Raw genomic sequence first — 20069 nt, 5'->3', positions numbered from 1 at the left:
ATTTCATCTCTCAATTGATCATCATCCTGCCTGCCATCTTATCTATTATATGAAAAAAGTCAATGTTAACCCTTGTCATTTGTTCAGCCCTTCAAGAATGATAATTTTTGAGAAGTTTTTAAAATAGTTTAAGAAGATGGCAGTAGAGCTGTGACCTAACCTGTTGCCCATATTTCCCTTGTATCCCTAAATGCTTCAGACTAACAAAAAACAGGTTTAAAATAATAAATGATCAAGCATCAATTATCATTTTGGGAAGCAAGATTCAAACTCGTACCAGCTATTGAGCAAGAAGTCTTTGATAATTTTATGTTTGAGAGTCTAGTTTTAGTCTATTGTAGACTGTTTTCTACTTTAAGTTGGAACACCTTTAAGAAAGGCGTAGGTGATTAGTTAGTAGCTGAAAGCATTTAAGCGGACAGTATTTGCACAGCCTCATGGGGTGTTGTGGTATAGTGGTAGTGTCCCTAACCTCAAGCCAGGAAACCTCAAACCCCACCTGTCCCAGAGGTATATAATAACATTTCTGAACAGGTTGTTTAGAAAATATCTAGCATAGCCTCACGGAAACTGTAACAGCTGCACTACAAGGCAAAAAGGTACTAAAACTTGGCAGATGGGAGAGAAAAGTACAGTACAATAAAAGCCAAAGGTGGTCACACTTTGGCAATAAGGTAGCAGATCTGGACCAGTTCAGATACAATTGGATATCAGAGCTCCAGCAGTAAATTAGACCCTTGAGGGAAAAGGGTGGAAAACTTATTTGAATGGTGCAGAACCCAGGCTGATAGGCTGGAAGTAATAAAACTGAAGTTTATACCAGTAAAACAAGTATCACTGCAATGAGAAAACAAGCATATGGTTCTGCACAAGTTTAAAATGAGGCCATATTTCATATTGAATTTGAGAATATAGGAAAACAAATTTAAACATTGTAAGTCCACTGCAGACGAAAACCAACAATAAAGCATTTCAGAGGCAACAAAACATTTTATTAGAAAATCAGAATATTTTAATTGTGGAAAGAAGAGTCAACTAGACTCGTTAGCTTGCTGTCTGCCCATGGATGCTGCCTGACCTGCTGTGATCTCCAACATTTGTTGTTTTCGGTGTGAATACACTATTTGGATGGGCAAAGCACAAATTGTTTCGACAAGAGGGAGAAAGGGAAAAACCTTCTGTTCTGTTCAAAATAGCAGGAAATGTGCACAGAACAAGCGAAAAGGCAGGAATCCTTCATTTTGGTTTCTGCAGCTGGGAACTTCAGGAAGAAAATGATAACTTTTGAGAAGTTTTTAAAATAGTTTAAAATGCTTTATTCGGAGATCTTTGATCAATTTTAAGAATTTAAACAATTTAAAAAATATAAGTATTTGACAAGAAAAGTATTCCAGACTTGGAAACAATAAAGCATTACAGAACAACTAATAAATGTAATTTAAAACTTTGTTGGAAGTATTTGATAGCAATCAGTGGTAGCCCCAGACTGGTAAATAAAAAGCCTCAAAGACAAGAGCAAGTTCTACAGTGATTTTAAATTTAAACTGTATGTCTAAATAGAAGACAAACTAGTAGAACAGCAGATTTAAAACATTACTGAAAGTATATAGGTGGAAAATAGATAATAATAAGCCTAATTACCATGTCAATGAGACATAGACAAAAGCATTCTAATTCCTAGTGGATTTAACATCAGCGATAGTCTTAAAAGAACATAAGAATTCCTGGAGAAAATAATGCATGAGGTACAGAATTGTTGCAAAATTGTACATCAAATCAGAAACAGAACAAGTTAATGGCACTGCTAAATTTAGTGGGTCCTGCAGCCGATGTTCTAAATAACAAAAAAAAAGATGGAGAGAGTTTTGAGATATGATAAAATCTTTCAACAATTATTCTAATTTAAGAGCAAATAGAAGTCTTGAATGGGCAAGATTTAACAAAACAATTCAACTTCAGGGAGAAATGTCAATTTTGTTAATGATCTCTAAAGTTCCTTGACACCTATGAATACGATGTCTAGCGATTAGAATTCATGAGAAAAAATTGTTGTCAAAAATATTTGTTCAGATCATTTAAAGTTCGACGGAGATCTAACTTTAGTAAAAGCTATCTCAGATCAGTTTGGATGCAGAGGTTTCCCATCAAATGGGGAAGTTAGGTATGGTTTAAAGATAGTCAAATCTCTTTTGGAAAAATTAAGATATCTTTTACAGCTCATTAAATTACTGGCCCATACACTCCAATATGGCTTATCATTAGCAGAATTATTGATTGGGATAAAACTGAATACGCCACCTTACCAAAACAGTTAATTCTGCCATTAAGTCCAAAGGATTATAAAAGTCCTTTTCAACAAAGCACAAAACTTATCAATATCGCCAGGCTATTCACTAGCTGTGCAATAGTTGAACCAAGGACAGGTGTGGATAAGGGACTTCTACAAAAATATATGGTTGCCCGGTGGGGGGTGGGGGTGGTGGGGGAGGGGGGCAGACCTACAACAGTCGTAAATTGCCCATACAGCAGAGGCTGTTTTAAGGTAGGACCTTAAGAATTTTTGCATCATTGTACAGCCATTGTCCATTAATGCTTTACTGGGGCAAACACAGTGAGAAATGAATGGCATTGGTTCATAGACTACTCGAGCTAATGATCAACATCACACCAGCAGTCCTCAAGCCAACAACCTACTGTTCTTCTAAATTTCAAGCAAGTGTGTTATGGAAGAATTGTGAAGCCTTCAAACTGCTTTGACGTATGAGACATGAAGGGAGAAGGAGTGGTGATAAATATTGTATTGTTCGTTATACCTCTCTATAGTTGGTTGTTAAGAAGAACCAATGGGGGTAGATGTATAAAGTAATGGAAATGAAAGGGTTAATCTGAACTAAGGTGTTTGTCTGCCCACTCTGACCCGTAAGGCAGCCACAATGTGGAGAGTTGGGCATTTTGGGCAAAGAATGTAAAGAACATTACAACACAGGAACAGACCCTTGTGCCCACCAAGACTGTTCCAACACATGATGCCTTTCTAAACTAAAAAGTCTTTTGCCTCTACTTGGTTTATACCCCTGTCCCTGCCTATCACTATATCTGTCAAGGCGCCTCTTAAATGTTGCTATTGTATCCATCTCTACCACCACCTCTAGCAATGCATTCTAGGCACTTACCACGCTCTGTGTGGGGGGAAAGAAAAACTTGCGTTTCATGTCTCCTTTAAACTTAGCCCCTTTTGCCTTAAACCTACACCCCCTAGTAATTGATATTCCTACCCTGGAGGAAAAAGAATGTGACTATTGATTCTATTCGTGCCTGCCATAATTTTGTAAACTTCAATCAGGTCACCCCTCATTCTTCAACATTCAAATGAAAATGATCTAAGTTTTTCCAATTACTCCTCATAGCTGATTCCCTCCAAACCAGGCAACATCTTGGTAAACTGTTTCTATATCCTCTCCAAAGCCTCCACATCCTCCTTGTAGTGTGACAACCAGGAATGTACCAAATATATTCCAAATGTGGCCTAACTAAAGTTCCTTATGATCACAACATAACTTGCAATTTTTAATACTCTGTGCCCCAACCAAGGAAGATAAGCATGCGAGATGACTTCTCGACCACCTTATTAAGTACGTTGCCACTTTCAGGGAACTGTGGAACCTTAAACCTCGACCCTCTGTGTATCGATGCTACAAAGGGTTCTACCATTCACTGTGTACTTCCCACCTACATTAGACTTTCCAAAATACATCACCTTGCATTTGCCCGGATTAAACATCATCTCCCATTTCTCTGCCTGAGTCTACTGTCAGTCTAGATCCCGTTGTATCCTCTAGTGATCTTCCTCACTATCCACAGCTCCCCAATCTTTGTGTTGTCTGCAAACTTACTAATCAGGCCACCTCTCTTCTCGAAATCTATATATATATTACAAACAAGAGGGGCCCCAGCACTGATCCCTGCAGAGTATCATTGGTCACACATCTCCAATCAGAAAAACACCCTTCCACTGCTACTCTTGTCTTCTATGACAAAGCCAGTTCTGTATTCATCTTACCAGCTCACCGCAATTCTCTGTGATTTATCCTTTTGTGTTGGCCTGTCATAAGGGACCTTGTCAAAGGCTTTGCTAAAGCCCATGTAGACAACATCTGCCTGGCAATGGGAGGCAGTTTGGGCGGTTGTCACTTGGAATCTGGCATGGTTTTCTAATGGTGGTGCATGTCTTGCCTAGTAACAGATACTATACCCAAGAGTTAATATAATCCATGTACAGTTACTCAGATATAATAAACTGCATCTTACTATCGAAGATGAGAGCTTATTTGACGGAGTTATTCATGGATCATCCTCCACCAGATGTTTACTAAATCCCTAGGCTAGCATAGTAAGGCGGCTTGGTGGCAGCACTGTCCCTTGCCCACAAGTTATTGATAGCCATGCAATCACATCACTGTTATAACCTTGTCCTCCTTGCATCCATGCAGAATGGAAGTGGTCATCCCCTTGTGGGTGAGTTAAAACTTCAGTATACTTGTAAAATACTGTTTATGCCAATGGGATGCTGGGGAGTGTCAGCTATTGAAGGCAAGTTGAACAGTCAGGTTGTTTGCCATAGAACAGAGATGATTTAGAGCACCATGACTGAAATGTTTACAATTGAGGGGTTTAGATAGGATAAACAGGAAGAGGCTTTCCCCTTGATGGAAGGATCAATGAACAGTGGACATAGGTTTAAACCAAGATGCAGAAGATTTGGAGGAGAAATGAGAAGAACGTTCCACCCAGAAGGTAGTTGGAGCCTGGAACTCAGTCTCTGTTAATCAAAGGCAGAAATTCTTAAAACATTTAAGAAGTATTTAGACATTCATTTGCAATGCCAAGGCATACAAGCCTGTGGACCAAGTGCTGGAAAATGGGATTAGAATAGGTATGTGGTTGTTTTTGACTGGCATAGAAGCAATGGGCTGAGAATCTTTTCCTCTGCTCTAAATCTGTCTGAAATCATGTAATGCATATAACTAAGCTTTTGTTAAGTTTTGAACTTGTTTCAAACATAACATTTGCTGCTGTTGGGTCCTGGTGTTGCAGTAATTTTTGATGTTTTACTTACAAATGTGTATTTGCTTTTCCCTAAACTGTACCAACTTCATTTAATCTCCTGAGATGGAGAATATTTGGGGAAAAAACACATCAAGGAAGGTGATACTTTTTCATGATATTTCCAAAATAACCCAGAAATAAATAGCAATGGAAAGCTGTATTTATGTAAATGTACATCCCAGTTTTGTCTTAGTATGAAGCACCATTTTTAACTTTGTATCTTTCCTAAACTGACTCTGGAATCAAGTGTGTTAGACTTCCTTCCATCTCTGGCAAGCCCCTAACTTTAGATTCAGGCTTATATATTCTGTAATGGCAATGTAGCATTAACTGCTTTTAATTAGATCCTTTTCCACTTTCACCATTAAATAGGGAAAATGATTTTCTGTAAGATTGTACTTGTGTCTTCTGTTTTTGCATTCAATTTAAATTAACCTGCATACCTGTAAAGGTTTTATGCAAGTGGATCACATACAATCATCGAAACCTTACAGTGTAGAAAGAGGTCATTTGGCCCATGAAGTCTATACCGACCATCCAAAGAGCATGGAATTGAATCCAGGCCCTTGGGACTGTGAGGCAGCAGTGCAGGCAATGTGCTGCCATAACATGTCCTTTTAATTTTCTCTCTGACAAAAATATATTTAATATTTCACCTAGCCCCCAAGTGGTAGAAATTACCTCCTTGTCTGAAAACTCCATTAGTGTCAATTTTGATAGGCTCTGCGAATTTCACATTTTTGCAAAATGTTTGCAGGAGTTTTCTTTGATCGTGAATATTTCCAAAATTCCCTTTTTAATGTAAACTATGTTGACTATTAGTTTTGGGGTGAGGTGGGTGTGGGGGTTTGATTTTGGATCTGAGGTTTGACATAATCTGCTGGCCAGCTTGGCAAAGTGGGCCTGATAATTCTGTGGTCCTGCTCTCAGTTAAATTTGGCAGGCAAGTAGTAAGGTGCTAAACTTTGTCAGAAAGGCAAGTTTTGTAGAGACAGGGGTCACAAACTGCAGAGTTGAAGAGACAAATAATAATTGAACACTTGTCTTTAGTAGCTTCTCAGCTTTGTCATCCATGGAATCTACATGGCACACATTCTGACCTAAAATGTCAGTCTCAGTTCTATTTATGTCAAGGACCCTAATTTGCATTCTAACATAGGCCTCCAAACTGGAACAGTCAGACGATTTGGACACCCAGTGGCAAATGCTTTTCTAAATTGTTCTGGTCTGTTTGTAAGGTAATAGGACAGTTACAGAACAGCCTCAAAATAAGTTTGGTATCCTTCCATTTAGGCCAGGCAATGACAGTGAAATTGTATTCTGTTTCTTTCTACTCTTTAGATTTTGCAGTTGGAATTAGTAGCTACTGGGCAACAAATGCAGCCCGTCATATTTCAAGAATAAATACAGCATAAAGGATTGCTCTTTGCTGCCTAGTGAGAGTGTGTTACAAAAATTGCTCTTAACTCCTTATTTGCCCTCATGAAATAAACCTGCTATATCAATGAATTTTAATGATATGCTAAATTGAATTTTATTAAATATTTAATGAACAATTCTCCTGTGCATATTAACACAGAACGTTAACTGTGCTTAAATTTTTAATTATTTTGTAGGAGGATCGGATGATTCTGACAGCTGTGAAGAACCTTTGGAAGATAGTATTTCACTAGCATCTGAACGTTATGATAATCATGAAGAATCTGCAGGTGACGGTATGTGTTATTACAGATCTATGTACAATCTGCAATTTACAGTTTTTATTTAGAGTCTGTGTAATCTGGGACTCCAGTTTGAAGAAATTCTTGATAAATCCAGATAAGCTGCAATTTTAAAGTGATATTGAATTGGGCAGCTATGTGGAATTGAAGAGCTCTCTCTAGTGGTATTCAATGTGTATACAACTGAGAAGAATAGCTGCATCACAAAAATGTAAAAACGTAGTTTTAATATGAACCTCAGGTTAAAATGTACTTGTCAAGCTTATAGACAGTAGCAGTTGCTGAAAAGTAAAAGGAAGTTTTAACTTCTAGTGCATAATTTTTTTTCTATTACACTGAGCAATCGCAAAAATTATTTTCAGAAGTGTTATGTATCCTAATTGACAAAATTCTGACTATGAATTTACAACATATATTAAATCATTGACAATATCTTTCTTTAAATAACCAGCCATTGTTTGCAACAGGGATGAACCAAATGATTAAGACAGCAGATCCTTTACATAAGCAAAATTTATTAATGCAGTTCAATTAAAATGCAAGGCAACATTGCAGAGCACATTTTGTTGAGAGTTATCTTATAGAATCATAGAGTCAATCATAGAATCCCTACGGTATGGAAGCACACCATTTGGCCCATCAAGTCCATACCCACCCTCTGAAGAGCATCTCACCGAGACCCACCCTCCCTACTGTGTCCCTGTAGCTCTGCATTTCCCATGGTTAATCCACCTAGCCTGCAGATCCCTGGATACTATGGGCAATTTCAGCACTGCCAGTCCAGCTAACATGCAGATGCTTGGTCTGTGGGAGGAAACTGGAACACCTGGAGGAAATCCATGTTGAGACAGGGATAATGTGCAAACCCCACATAGGCAGTTGCCTAAGGATGGAATCAAACGCAGATCCCTGGCACTGTGAGGCAGCAGCACTAACCACTGAGCCATTGTGCTACCCCATGTTATGATTTTCACGGAATTATTCCAGAAATATTTTCCTCTCTTATTAAGACTAGCATATTCTATCTGAATCAGCGTGCGAATCTCGCAAGCAGAACATGGAGATTACTGAAACATTATATTAAATGGAATAAAATTTTACAATATATCCAGAAATGCCATTGTATACAGTAGTATAACTGGTGTTTTGTATAACTGGAAAGCTTGCTAGGGACTTGTAGTTAAACAAAGAAACCAATGATGTTGCAACTTGATAATTTACTTTGCTTAAAGATATCATTTTTATAAAGCTGTCCCTACCCTACAGTTTATCTTATATCAGTTGCTGACCTCTGACTCTCATTTCTTAAATGAAAACTAAACATGGAGTTACAGTTTCTCTTCCATAGAACTTTTTTATCCAGTAAAGATTGTTTATTCAAAGAGCATATAAACTAAGGAAAAAGAAACCTGGACAAAAACAGAAACAGTACTTCATTTTAAATTGAGGTGGTTTAGTCTTTTTGGGAAGAGTTATAGAAATAAACTGTCTCAGGTATCAGTTGAATATTAGCATTTTAGCAAGTCATTGCTCTTTTTGTCTCATGTGTTTCATAAACTTCCACATTTGAAAGTAGTTGAATATATTCACTTAAAATATATTTCAGTTAAGGACTAACAATGATTAACATATTTCTTTATGACCAAGAATTGAGTGCAAGTTAGTTTAGCTCATACTCCTCCCCCAGAATTACCTTGGATATATCTGTTGCAATTTTGTTGATTTTGAAATTTCCTGTTGTCAACATTGGAATACCGACCAGAAATTTATTTTTAAACTAAACTAAAATTGCCTCCATAAATTCTGTAAATAGTTTGAAAATTTCCAGAACTTTACGCTGGATGTTTCAACTGAAGTGGATTATAAAATTTTCAGCAAAGATTACACTTGATTCAAAAGTAAAAGCTTGTAATTCATTAACTGGAATTATGTGATCTTAATTCCTATTTATAAAATCTGTAGTTCTTGCTGACTTGAAACATTTAGCATGATTATGCTTATGGTGAGGAATGGCATCAGAAATGTAAATTGATGTTAATATGTTAGTGTTATAGATGTCTGCATGTGGCCCATGTCCCTTCAAACACTTCCTATTCATGTACTTGTCCAAATGTCTTTTAATTTTTTAAACTACCTGCATCCACCACGTCCTGTGGCAGCTTATTTCACAAATGAACCACTCTGTATAAAAATGTTGCCCCTTGTTCTTTTTAAGTCTTCTCCTTTCACCTTTAAAAATATACCCCCTTGTTTTACAAACCTCACTCTACGCAAACAACACCTGCTATTCACCTTATCTCTGCCCCTCATGATTTTACAAGCCTCTGTAAGGTCACTGCTCAAACTCCTATGCTCTAATGAATAAAGTTCCAGCCTATTAAGTCTTATTTGATAAGTAAAGCCCTCCATTTTTGGCAATATCTCTCCAATTTAGTAATATCCTTCCTATAGCAGGGTGACCCGAGCTGTAAACAGTATTCCAGAAGAGACCTTCCCGACGTCCTGCTACAACATCATCATGGTGCCTCAACTCCTATCCTCAAAGGTCTGAGCAATGAAGGCAAGCATGTTAAATGCTGCCTTAACCGCCCTGCCTACATGTGTTGCGAATTTCAAAGTACCTGAACCCTAAGTCCCTCTGTACTACACCACCGCCTAATTGCCTCACCATTAATTGTGTGTGTTCTGCCCTTTGTTTTACAAAAATGCAACACGTATTTTACCAAATTAAACTCCGTCTGCCACTCCTCAGTCCATTGACCCAATTGATCATGATCACTGTAATCTTAGAAAACCTTCATCACTTCATCACCAATTTTGGTGCTATCACAAACTTACTAACCATACATCCTAAATTCTTATCCAAATTGTTTTTATAAATGGCGAACAGAAGTGGTCCCAGTATTGATCGCCAATGGCCACAAGCCTCTGGGCTGAAATACAACCCTCCACCACCACCCACTGTCTCCTACCATCAAACTAATTTTGTGTCCAGTTGGCAAGCTCACTCTGAATTCCATGTAATCTAACTTTACTAATGAGTCTACCATGCTGACCCTTGTCAAGTCGTTTACTAAAGACCTATGTAAACAACGTCTGTTGCTGTGCATCAATCTTTTTAAGTTGCTTCCTCAAAAATCTCAATTAGGCGATTTTGTATTTCAGTCATGTATGAACCACCGTTTGAAATATAGGTCCCTATTCAAAATGAAAGTCCATATGTTGAATCAAAGTTTCTGTGGGCTTATAATGCTCAAAATATGATATTCAGTTGTGTACATCATAATATTAGGTGCACATGGGTTTGGCCTCTTCCTAACTGATTCATTTTTCCATAACCAACTTGCTGCAAATGTGTACTGCAAAATCGTCTGTGCATTTTCATGATTTTCCAATGTAAGCTTTAAATGAGTAAGGATTCACATGCAAATATATATGAATAAAACCTTCCCGAAGAGTTGCATTCAAGTAAAATTGCACACTAATTGATCCATGCTAATTTTCATCTCTGCTTATGTACATGACATTGTTGTATTCTCTGATGTAATGGTTATTTTACATTGAAAGTAACACCATGGTGTTTATCATTTGTTCCCATGTGAAGTACTTAACTATAGAACAAAATTTTTTTACTGGCACAGCATTCTGCTGTAAAATCGAAAGCAGAGACGTTAATCTAATGCAACTAGTAAAATTAAGTGTTCTGGGGTCTAATGCTCAAGTTTAAACCTAGTCAAAATCCACATCAAATAATTGATTTTGCAAATAGTTTGCAAATCAGTGTGTCCATTCTTCCTGTCTTACGTCGCAATAACTTTGTAGTGAATTTCAGCTATTTAATCTTGAATTTAAATTCTTTGTTCCACAGTAACACTTGCGTTGTTTACCACTTTGGGAGTCAGTATATATTTAAACCAATGCATTAAAGATTTGTATATCCTTTGCTCTGAAAAACAATTAGTACCATTATGCATTCTATGATCTTTGTTGAATCTATGACATTGATTTCAGTGTAGGCATTGTATCTGTATCTGGCTTTTGTTGCAACCATTGAGAAAGAAATCTAGCTTTGCACTGAACTTGTTCTATAAGCATTAATGTTTAGACAAGCTCATGTTTATTGTCTTCAAATATAGTGATAGTTTATCTTAGATGGAGTAGTTAAATTTGTAGCGGTTTTATATCTTTAATATAAATATAGGGTGGCCATAGAAGACTATGATCATTTCATCCTCTGATATTTTGTGTTATTCAAATCAGGAGGAGTAAACTCAGTAACCAGAAGCCAATCAGCCTAACACCAAAAGTGGGAAAACTATAGAATCTATAAGCACAAAGTTATTTCTCACTTGGAAAAACATGAGTTCATAGATGACAGCCAGCATGCATTTGTTGATCATCTTTGACTAACCTGATTTCCGTCCCCTGAAATAATAGTGATAATTGATAAAGATAGTGTTGTGGTTGTAGATATGAAGTTTCAAAAGATATTTGACAATGCATCAAGTAACACTTCTATTTTCCAAATAAATCTATCATGTGATGGTAAGCGTACAGTGATAACACGAATATGTAACTTGCTGAAGGATATAAGGTAATGGCAAGCGTGGTTTCTGACTGGCAAAAATGTACATAATGCAGTCTCCCAAAGGTGATATTAGGATAATTGAATTTGGATTCAAGTATAGACAGTACAATTTAGAGGTTTGGCAGCATGGAAAGTAGTAAAAAAGATAGATATCAAAGAAAATATACTGATAGAATGAGCAGGCATGTGGCAGATGCAATTTAATCTGGCTATGTGAAGTGGTCACCTTTGGAAAAAGATTGTGAAAAGACACTGTATTGCACGTGGTACCATTTTGAAAGGGATGCAAATGCAGAGGGACATGGGGCTTGCATACACAATTCTTCACACATCATCAATAAGTTCTCAGTTGCAGTATTGTACAATTCTGGACACCAATCTTAAGGAGGATTTTAAGTCTTTGGAGTGAATTTAGAGGAGATTCAACAGGGTGATTCCATTCCATGAGTGCTTTACCAGAACGCAGCTCCTTGTCTTCTCTGATGCTTTCGACAGGGGAATGAAAGAGTCCATTCAAGTAGAGAGATTATTTTCCTCAGGGCAGTTGAGGTCTGGCCTTGTATTCATATTTACTAGACGAGGCTTTTTGATAGAGCAGGTAGGGAAGAAAATGTTTCCTCTGCAAACTGTCAGTAACCAAAGGTCATGAGATCAAAATTATTGCCAAAAGTGCCAAAGGTAAAATCAGAGATCTCTTAAGGTGATTGATAAGCCCTGAAATGTATGACCTGAAAATGTGGTGGAATCAGATTGCATCAAAACTTGCAAAAGGCAGTTAGATCTGCATTTGAAGGGGATTAATTTTGCATGTTTGTGGGCATAAAACTAAGATGTGCAACTGAGTTGAGTAGCTCTTTTTCAGAGCTTGCCCCGGAATAACAGAGCAAATAGTATCTTTCTCTACTGTAAGTCTATTATTTCTATTGTTGTGAAAATTATCAAATTAATACAGATAAACCTATATTTTAAAACAAACTTAGGATGCTGTAACTGGCAATGCATGTTTAAAATGTTTCTGGATGATGAGCTACTTTTAACTGGAAAGAAATTGCTGGTCGAGCAAGTAATTTCAAGCATATGTTAGTGCTGCAACTTTACTTGTCAACATCATGGACTAATGTCTGTATTTTGCCAACATTTACATGAGTAGCAATGACAATACCAGGCATGGCTTTCTGAAATGGTAGTCATGTTGATGACAGCTTGCATAAGGAGATAACCAAAAGATGGGTACTGAAGGTTTTTAGTGATGCTGCTATGACTGTTCTCCTTGACAACTTGTTCTGTTGTGTTATTATCCTTCAAAGGCTTTATTTCTAGTTAGAACAATACATGAATTTAGCAGTTAAAAACAAAGTGCTGAAGAAACTCAATGTGTTTGGCGATATCTGTGGGGAGAGAAACAATGTTCATGTTTCAAATCCAACATGACTGCTCTTCAGAACCAAAAGAGTTGCAAAAATGGTGGTTTTTATGCTGTTTTGGGAGGAGTTAGTGAAACAAACGTTGAGGATGCCTGGACCTAATGATGGTGAAGGAAGATTGTTAATTCTGCTGAAGGAGAGACTGAGATATGAAATGGGTGTGAAAACGAGCAAGTGCCTGCTGAGAGCAAAGTCAATAGGACACAGGCTGTAAGTATGTAAGTGAATGGAGGAAAGGGGTCATTCCCTGAAATTGTAGGATTCAATATTGAGTCCTAGAGTCTGTAAAATACCTCAGGAAAAATGAGATGTCCTTCTTCCAGCTTGCATTGTGCTTTGTTGGAATGCTATATCAGGCCTAGGATGGAAATGTTAGAATGGGAGCAAGAGGATTTATTGAAATAGCAATCATCTGGAGGTTTGGGGTTGTTCCTATGGACAGTGAAAAGGTGTTCTGAAAAGCAATCACCAGTCTGTTTTGTCTGTATTCTGTCTTGTCAATGTAAAAGAGGGTTCTTTGCATGTAGTGAATACAGCAGTCTAATTGGAAAGAAGTGCTTGTACAACGTGGATTTGAAAAGACAACATGTTCTTATAATGTATAAAATATCAGCGAAGTCAGAAATGTTCAGGTATAAATAAAAGAAAAAGCTTGGATGCAAATCTCTTTGTAGCAATGTTGAGAGTACTATTGTCTTTGCTTTTTGACTCAGAAGTAGCTCGTCCTTAATTTTTAACTTATTTAAAACCACATGATATTTTATGTTGAATTTAACCCATTCTTAGCAACAAATATAATGCAAGTCCTTAATAAACATTCAGTTGACTCCTGCAATGCCACTTAAGATGAAAGTAGATATTGGTCTTCAAATGTATGGTTTCCAATTTCATAACTGGAATATTTGTCTCCATTGCAATGTCTTTGACTTTAATAATTCATAAATAAGTTCATAATGGCACACTTCTATTTTGTATTAGTGCTGAGAAGTAGAATCACAAATATCCGTGTGTGACTGGTACTAAATATGGATATAATTTATTATCTCCAATTTTCAGGATCTCTTCTAGTCAACTTGTAAATATATTGAAAATGGCACCTGTTCTTTAAACTTCCTTTGGATCCTAGTTGATTATTCTAATCCTTACTAAAAGAAAATAATAGATGCACTGTATTAAAGATCTGCTAAAGCATCACATTTCTGCAGCTTTGTATTTGTGACCAAGATTGAACACGTCTGGGTCAATCATGAGGTTCTGTGGCAGTTCTTCTGCAATTCCACCTCCTAACTATGTATAGCCTTCATCCCAGATACACAACACCATAGTTTTTTTACATAAGTCTATTCAAATTGAGGCAATTTATATGTTAAATCAGGTTACCCAATATGATATTTTTATGGACTCCATTCACCACCTGGATATTCTCCCTCCCTCTCTCTCTCTCATATATATAATGTATATATTCTCTCATTTGGGATTTAGCAGTTTAAGTATTGCCTTGATCAAAACCTTGAAGCGTAACTGTACCTACCATTATTTTAACATCTGAGATGAGTATAAATTTGTAGAATGCTAGTACCTAAGGAATATTGCCTGTAATTTCTAATATAGTTACTTGCCTATGCTAAGAACATAGTGTTTGTTTCCTCTCTGTATGGATGAGACATGAAAGACATTTGTGCTGCTAGAATTTTCTATTTGTAAAGGACACCACCTAGTTTCTCTCCCCGCCCCCCCCCCCCCCCACCCAGGTATTTGGAAGCATATATTAACAGCTCAATTAGGTTGAGGTCACATGAAGAGCTTTATTCAAATCAAATTATGTAAGATCTCTACTTTCGCCCTTTGGTCTTACTTAATATTCAGACAAAATATTATACCTTTGTAAATTATAAACTTCAACAGCAATGCATTATTTTTGATATGTTGATAGAATTTTTGAGGTACTGTGAAGGTCAAAAAACTTACATCCATTTTGTTCTTTTTATTTCTGAGTCTGCTTTTCTCTTTCAATCTCTGTCTCAGTCTTTCTAGTTCAAAAGTTCACTCAATTCCCAAATGACCACCTAATTTTCTGGTTATTCCCTCAAGCCATATGTGTTTGGGTTTCTTTATGGTTTATTAGGTACTGTAGGAAAGAAACATCCGTTATATCTTCTAATGTAATTCACACACACTTCACTGGCACTTCGTCTCTTGATTGCTGGCAGCAATTAAATCACAGCAAAGGAGGGTAATGCATGGACTCTCTGCCCTATGTTTCCCTACAGAAACTGACAAAGCCTAAAAAATAAATGCCAGGCTCTCCGTTACCAATCTGCCTTTTGGCTGACCACAAGCCTGATTGATTGCAAAATCATAACTTGCTCCTTGCTAACAGGGAGAGTTCACTGCTAGGTTATTGTGAGCAGATAAAGCACTGGATGAGGTTTTGATTTTTCTGTATCGAATCTGAGTACAGCAGATTAATGGAATTTCAATTACAGCTTTGAATTGCTACAGCTTTGTCAGGAAAACTGATGAAGATTCTATTGCCATGTCTACCAGCTAATACCAGATGCAAAAAAGGTGTGCTTTTCCATTAGACCAAACAGCAAAGACAAATTGGAATTGAATTGTTTTTAAACTTATTGATGACTGTGTTTTTATACTTTTTAAAAATTCTTTCACCCCTTAAGACAGAGTTTTTCTGTTATATTTGACAGTTTTAAGTTTATGAACCTGTATTGAGTTGAATGTTTTCATTTTGAGTTTATACCTACCAGAACTAATTGTTTCTCTTCAACAAGTATACACTACTGATGCTTTCGTGGATCAATTTTAAGATTTTGCACTGAAAAAGAATTGTTAAGTGATTAATCATTGAGATTTTCACCGAACAAGGTAATGAGCACATTATCCACATGACAATTAATGGTTTATCTGTCTATTTTGATATTGCACCATGTCTTTTATTGTCTCTCCCACAGAAACCTGAGACTTTTTATATCAAACTTACCTTGGTTTCACCATGGATATTTTGCATTGTTTATTAAGTAGGTATGAAATTAATCATATTTTCTGAATGAAATATTGAAAATTCACTTTTCCAGAATGATAAGGATCTGTATAAGCGATGATTATTGGCAGTATATATAATTAATATTATACATTATATTATAATGAGAACAATCAATGCTCTGGCATATTGTGATTTGATATTTCTGTAATATTAAATGGAAATGAATAGCTATCTAGACGTAATTACAGGGGTGTAATCTAACTGAAGTTTAGATTTTGTCTTAAATATCAGTGGCAAGCTTGAGTAGATAATGCTTAACCATTATCTTGTAGCTAATATTACAAAAATCTTGAAATAATACCCTAGAGCCACTTTGCATTAAATATTTTAAATAATTCTTTCCAGGAGCTTTGTTCTGTTTAGCTCTTGTTAACTTATGTTGTAGAATTGTTGTGCTGTGCTAATAATGTGCGTGCACAATGTCAACAATCCTGATAGTGCTACAAATGTATGCAAATAAAATGCAGCTCATTGCTTTAATTCTTTGCTCATTCTAGAGTTTTATACTAGCACAAAATATCTCACAAGCAGCTCAATGTGTATTAAATGACAAAACTCAGTTGTGATCTGTAAAGTGTCACTTGCATTTTTTCAATGATTCATATAATGGCACCTGCTGCAACTAAAAAGGCCCAAAATTTAACTGCCCATGAAGTGAATAATATTTAAGAAATTAATATATCAGCATAATTAATTAGGTTTTAAGGGCAGTTCAAGTGCTTGAGTTTTTGTTTTCATAGTTCGTGTTATCTGAATATGTTATCATTTTGAAGTTTTGCCTACCTATTAGTTTTGTATTAAGTCATCAAATGTGTAAATTATTTTTTTCAGCGGTTTTCATCTGTATCCCTTGAATATGATTTCAGCATTCACATTTGTGTGTACAATTTGCTTGTACAGCAATTATTGTGTAGCTAACAGCTTGCAAAAGTTGTACTGCAATTATGGTGCTAAATTACGTCTGTGGATTCATAAATCGCATTCCCAAATTTTTTTGCTCATGAAGCCCTGCAAAAGGATGCATCAAGTTGACAGACATCTGACACTTCAGAGTTAAATTATTTCTAATAGTACTTCTCTTTCTCCCAGTGGAAAATATTGACCAAGGAAGAGGAAAGAGAGCAGATTGTTTACATGTTCCAAACATAAATATTCAGTATGATGGCAATGCTTGTAAATTTGATCGTTAGCTTCAGAGGGCAAGGAATGTAGTGTGGGACTGCCTTATTTACTTTGATCTTTGCACTGTGACACTCCAGTGTTCAAGAGCTAAAAATGTTGTACAACTGTCGGGTTACAGAATGGAAAGCAAACCTTGTTGTGAAAGTAAATAAGCTCTGCAATATGCTTTGTAATGTTATGCACAATGATCCAACTCTGATATAATTGAATTTGTAACTAGTAATCAAAAAAAATTTGCTTAAAGTATTGACTGGAGATTGATATTTGAAGAGTTAATTATTACTTGTAATTAAATAAAATTAACAAATACACCAAATTTAATGAATTGTATACTGAATTTTATCCTCCTAATTTAATGTAGCTTTGTTTATGAGAAGTTGCCAAACTCAGAAAATTGAACCATTCATGACAAGTCATCAACAAACTAAATGCATGCTTTAAATGCAGTAAAGAAGCTTCATCTAGTCCAACAGGGCGTTTTTAAAAAAAGCTTCCTTAATACCATTATTTTGTTAATGGCTTGGAGAATATTATGAAGGTAATATTACCCTTGTTGCACAAATGGTAGGTGGAAAAATGCAAAATCTGTCTGGGTAGATTTGAATAACCCCAAAGGAGAAAAAGACCCTGATGGGAATTAGTTACAGCACTAGCCAGGTTGTGGCCCAGAAAATAAATCAGGAGACAGAAAAACATGTGAGGAAGACACAGGTGAACAATGGAGGAACTCAATATGCAGGTGGACTGGGAAAGTCAGGTTGATTGTGGATCCCAAGAAAAAGAATTTGTGGAATGTCTACAAGATGACTTTTTGGAGCAACTTGTGAACAGGCAATTCTAAATTTGGTGATGTGTGATGACGCAGGTTTGATTAGGGAGCTTAAGCTGAAGGAATCGCAGGTGGCAGTGAAAGTAATATGACAGAATTCACTGCACTATGAGAGGGACAAGGTGAATTGGATGTAGCAGTATTACAATTGAGTAAAGGTGTCTAAAAAGACATGATGGAAGCACTAGAACAGTATTCTTGGAAAGAGAACCTAGCAGGGAAGATGAGATGCAGCAGCAATAGCAGGAATTTCTGAGAATAATTTGGGAAGCACACCAAGGAAGAAGAAACCTATTAAGGGCAGGATGAGGTAAGCATGGCTGTCAAGAGAAGTTAGGGACAGCATAAAACCAAAAGAAAAAGTATATAATGCAGTAAAAATCAGTGGGAAGTCAGAGGATTGGGAAACCTTCAAAACCAGCGGAGGATGACTATTTTTAAAAAAAGCAAAGCGGGGGAGAAGATGGGAGTAAACTAGCCAGTAAGAAAAGAGAATTCAAGTTCTTTTTAGATATAAGATAAGAGAGAAGCTCTCATGGTAAAGTATGTATGGGGAACAAAGAAATGGCAGAGGAATTGAATAGGTACTTTGCATCAATCTTTATAGTAGAAAACACCAGTAGCATACCAAATCTTTGAGAGAGATGTAGCAGAGGTGAATGTAGTGGCCTCACAATGGAGAAGGTACTATGGGAAGCTGAAAGATCTGAAAGTGGATAAATCAACTAGCCCAGGTGGAGTAGACGATGGGATTCTGAAGGAGAAAGCTGAGAATGTGGGGCCTTTGGTGATCTTTCAGGATACACTGGAATCAGGAAAGGTGCCAAAGGACTGGAAAATGGCAAATGTAGCACCTGTGTTTAAGAAGGGAGGGAGGCAAAAGGTGGGAAACTATAAGCTGATTAGCCTGATCTCAGTCGATAATATTTTGGAGTGCGTTATTAAAGATTATTGCAGAGCAGTTGGAAGTGCATGGTAAAATCAGACATAGACAGCATGGCTTTGTCAACGAGAGGGCTTGCTTCTCAAATCTGTTAGAATTGTTTGAGGAGATAATGAGCAAATTAAAGGAGAGCCAGTGAATATCATCTATGTGCATTTCTAGCAGGCTTTTGACAAGTTACCACACAGGAGGCTGCTAAATAAGACAAGAGCCCAAGGTGTTAGGGGTAAGGTACTGGCATAGCTAGCTGTAGCATGCAAAGATGGTTCAAATGAATGTTTTCAGGATGGCAGCCAGTGACAAGTGGAGTTCCGTGGGGTTCAGCGTTGGGACCACAACTATTCAAGTTATACTTTAATAATTTGGATGAAGGAACTGAGGGCATTGTAGCTAAATTTGCAGATGAAACAAATTAGGTGGAGGGACAGGTTATGTTGATGAGGTGATGAGGCTGCAGAATAACTTGGAAAGCTCGGAGAGTGGGCAAAGAAGTGGAAAATGGAATACAAAGTAGATAAGTGTGAAGTCATGCAATTTGATTGGACGAATAGAAGTGTAAACTATTTTCTAAATGGGGAAAGGTTTTGAAAAGCTGAAACAGACTTTGGAGTCCTAGTTCAGGATTCTCTTAAGGCTCACATACGGGTTCATTTAGCACTTAGGAAGGCAAATGCAATCTTAGCATTCATTTTGAGAGGACCAGAATACAAGAGCAGGGATGTACTGCTGAGGCTGTATAAGGCCATGATCAGACTGCATTTGGAATATTGTGAGCAATTTTGGGCTCCATGTTTAGGAATGGAAGGCCTTGGAAGGAGTCCAATGAAGCTTTCCAAGAATGATCTGGGGGCTGATTGGCATGTCATATGAGAATTGGTGGAAGACTCTGGATCTCGACTTGATGGATAGTTTAGAAGGGTGAGGAAGGATCTCTTTGAAACTTGCAGAATGCTGAGAGACCTGGATAGAGTGGGCATGGCGAAGATGTTCCCACAAATAGGAGAAAAAAGGACCTGAGGACATAGCTTCAGAGTGAAAGGGAAGACCATTAGAACTAAGACAGGGAGGAATTTATTCAGCAAGAGTGTGGTTATTCTGTCAAATTCATGGCCACAGAAGGTTGTAGATGTTGAGCCACTGTGTATATTTTAGGCAGAGGGAGAGAGGTTCTTGATTCGTAAAGGAATCAAAGGTTACATTGAGAAGGCAGGAGAA

At 36.9% G+C, this 20069-nt stretch overlaps 1 protein-coding gene across 2 annotated transcripts in view; it reads left to right on the top strand.

Moving 5' to 3' along the window:
- The window catches only part of skap2 (src kinase associated phosphoprotein 2), a 266642-nt gene that overhangs the window by 25702 nt on the left and 220871 nt on the right, over positions 1–20069 (top strand). For both annotated transcript variants that reach the window (XM_048520144.2, XM_048520136.2), the window contains exon 4: positions 6723–6821. In XM_048520144.2, coding sequence (XP_048376101.1) covers positions 6723–6821 — 99 coding nt within the window. The remainder of the gene's footprint in view (positions 1–6722; positions 6822–20069) is intronic.

This window comes from Stegostoma tigrinum, chromosome 2 (genome assembly GCF_030684315.1).
Source record: "Stegostoma tigrinum isolate sSteTig4 chromosome 2, sSteTig4.hap1, whole genome shotgun sequence".
Lineage (NCBI taxonomy): Eukaryota > Metazoa > Chordata > Chondrichthyes > Orectolobiformes > Stegostomatidae > Stegostoma > Stegostoma tigrinum.
Note: the sequence above shows the minus strand (reverse complement) of the source record. Positions and strands in the feature narration are given on the sequence as shown.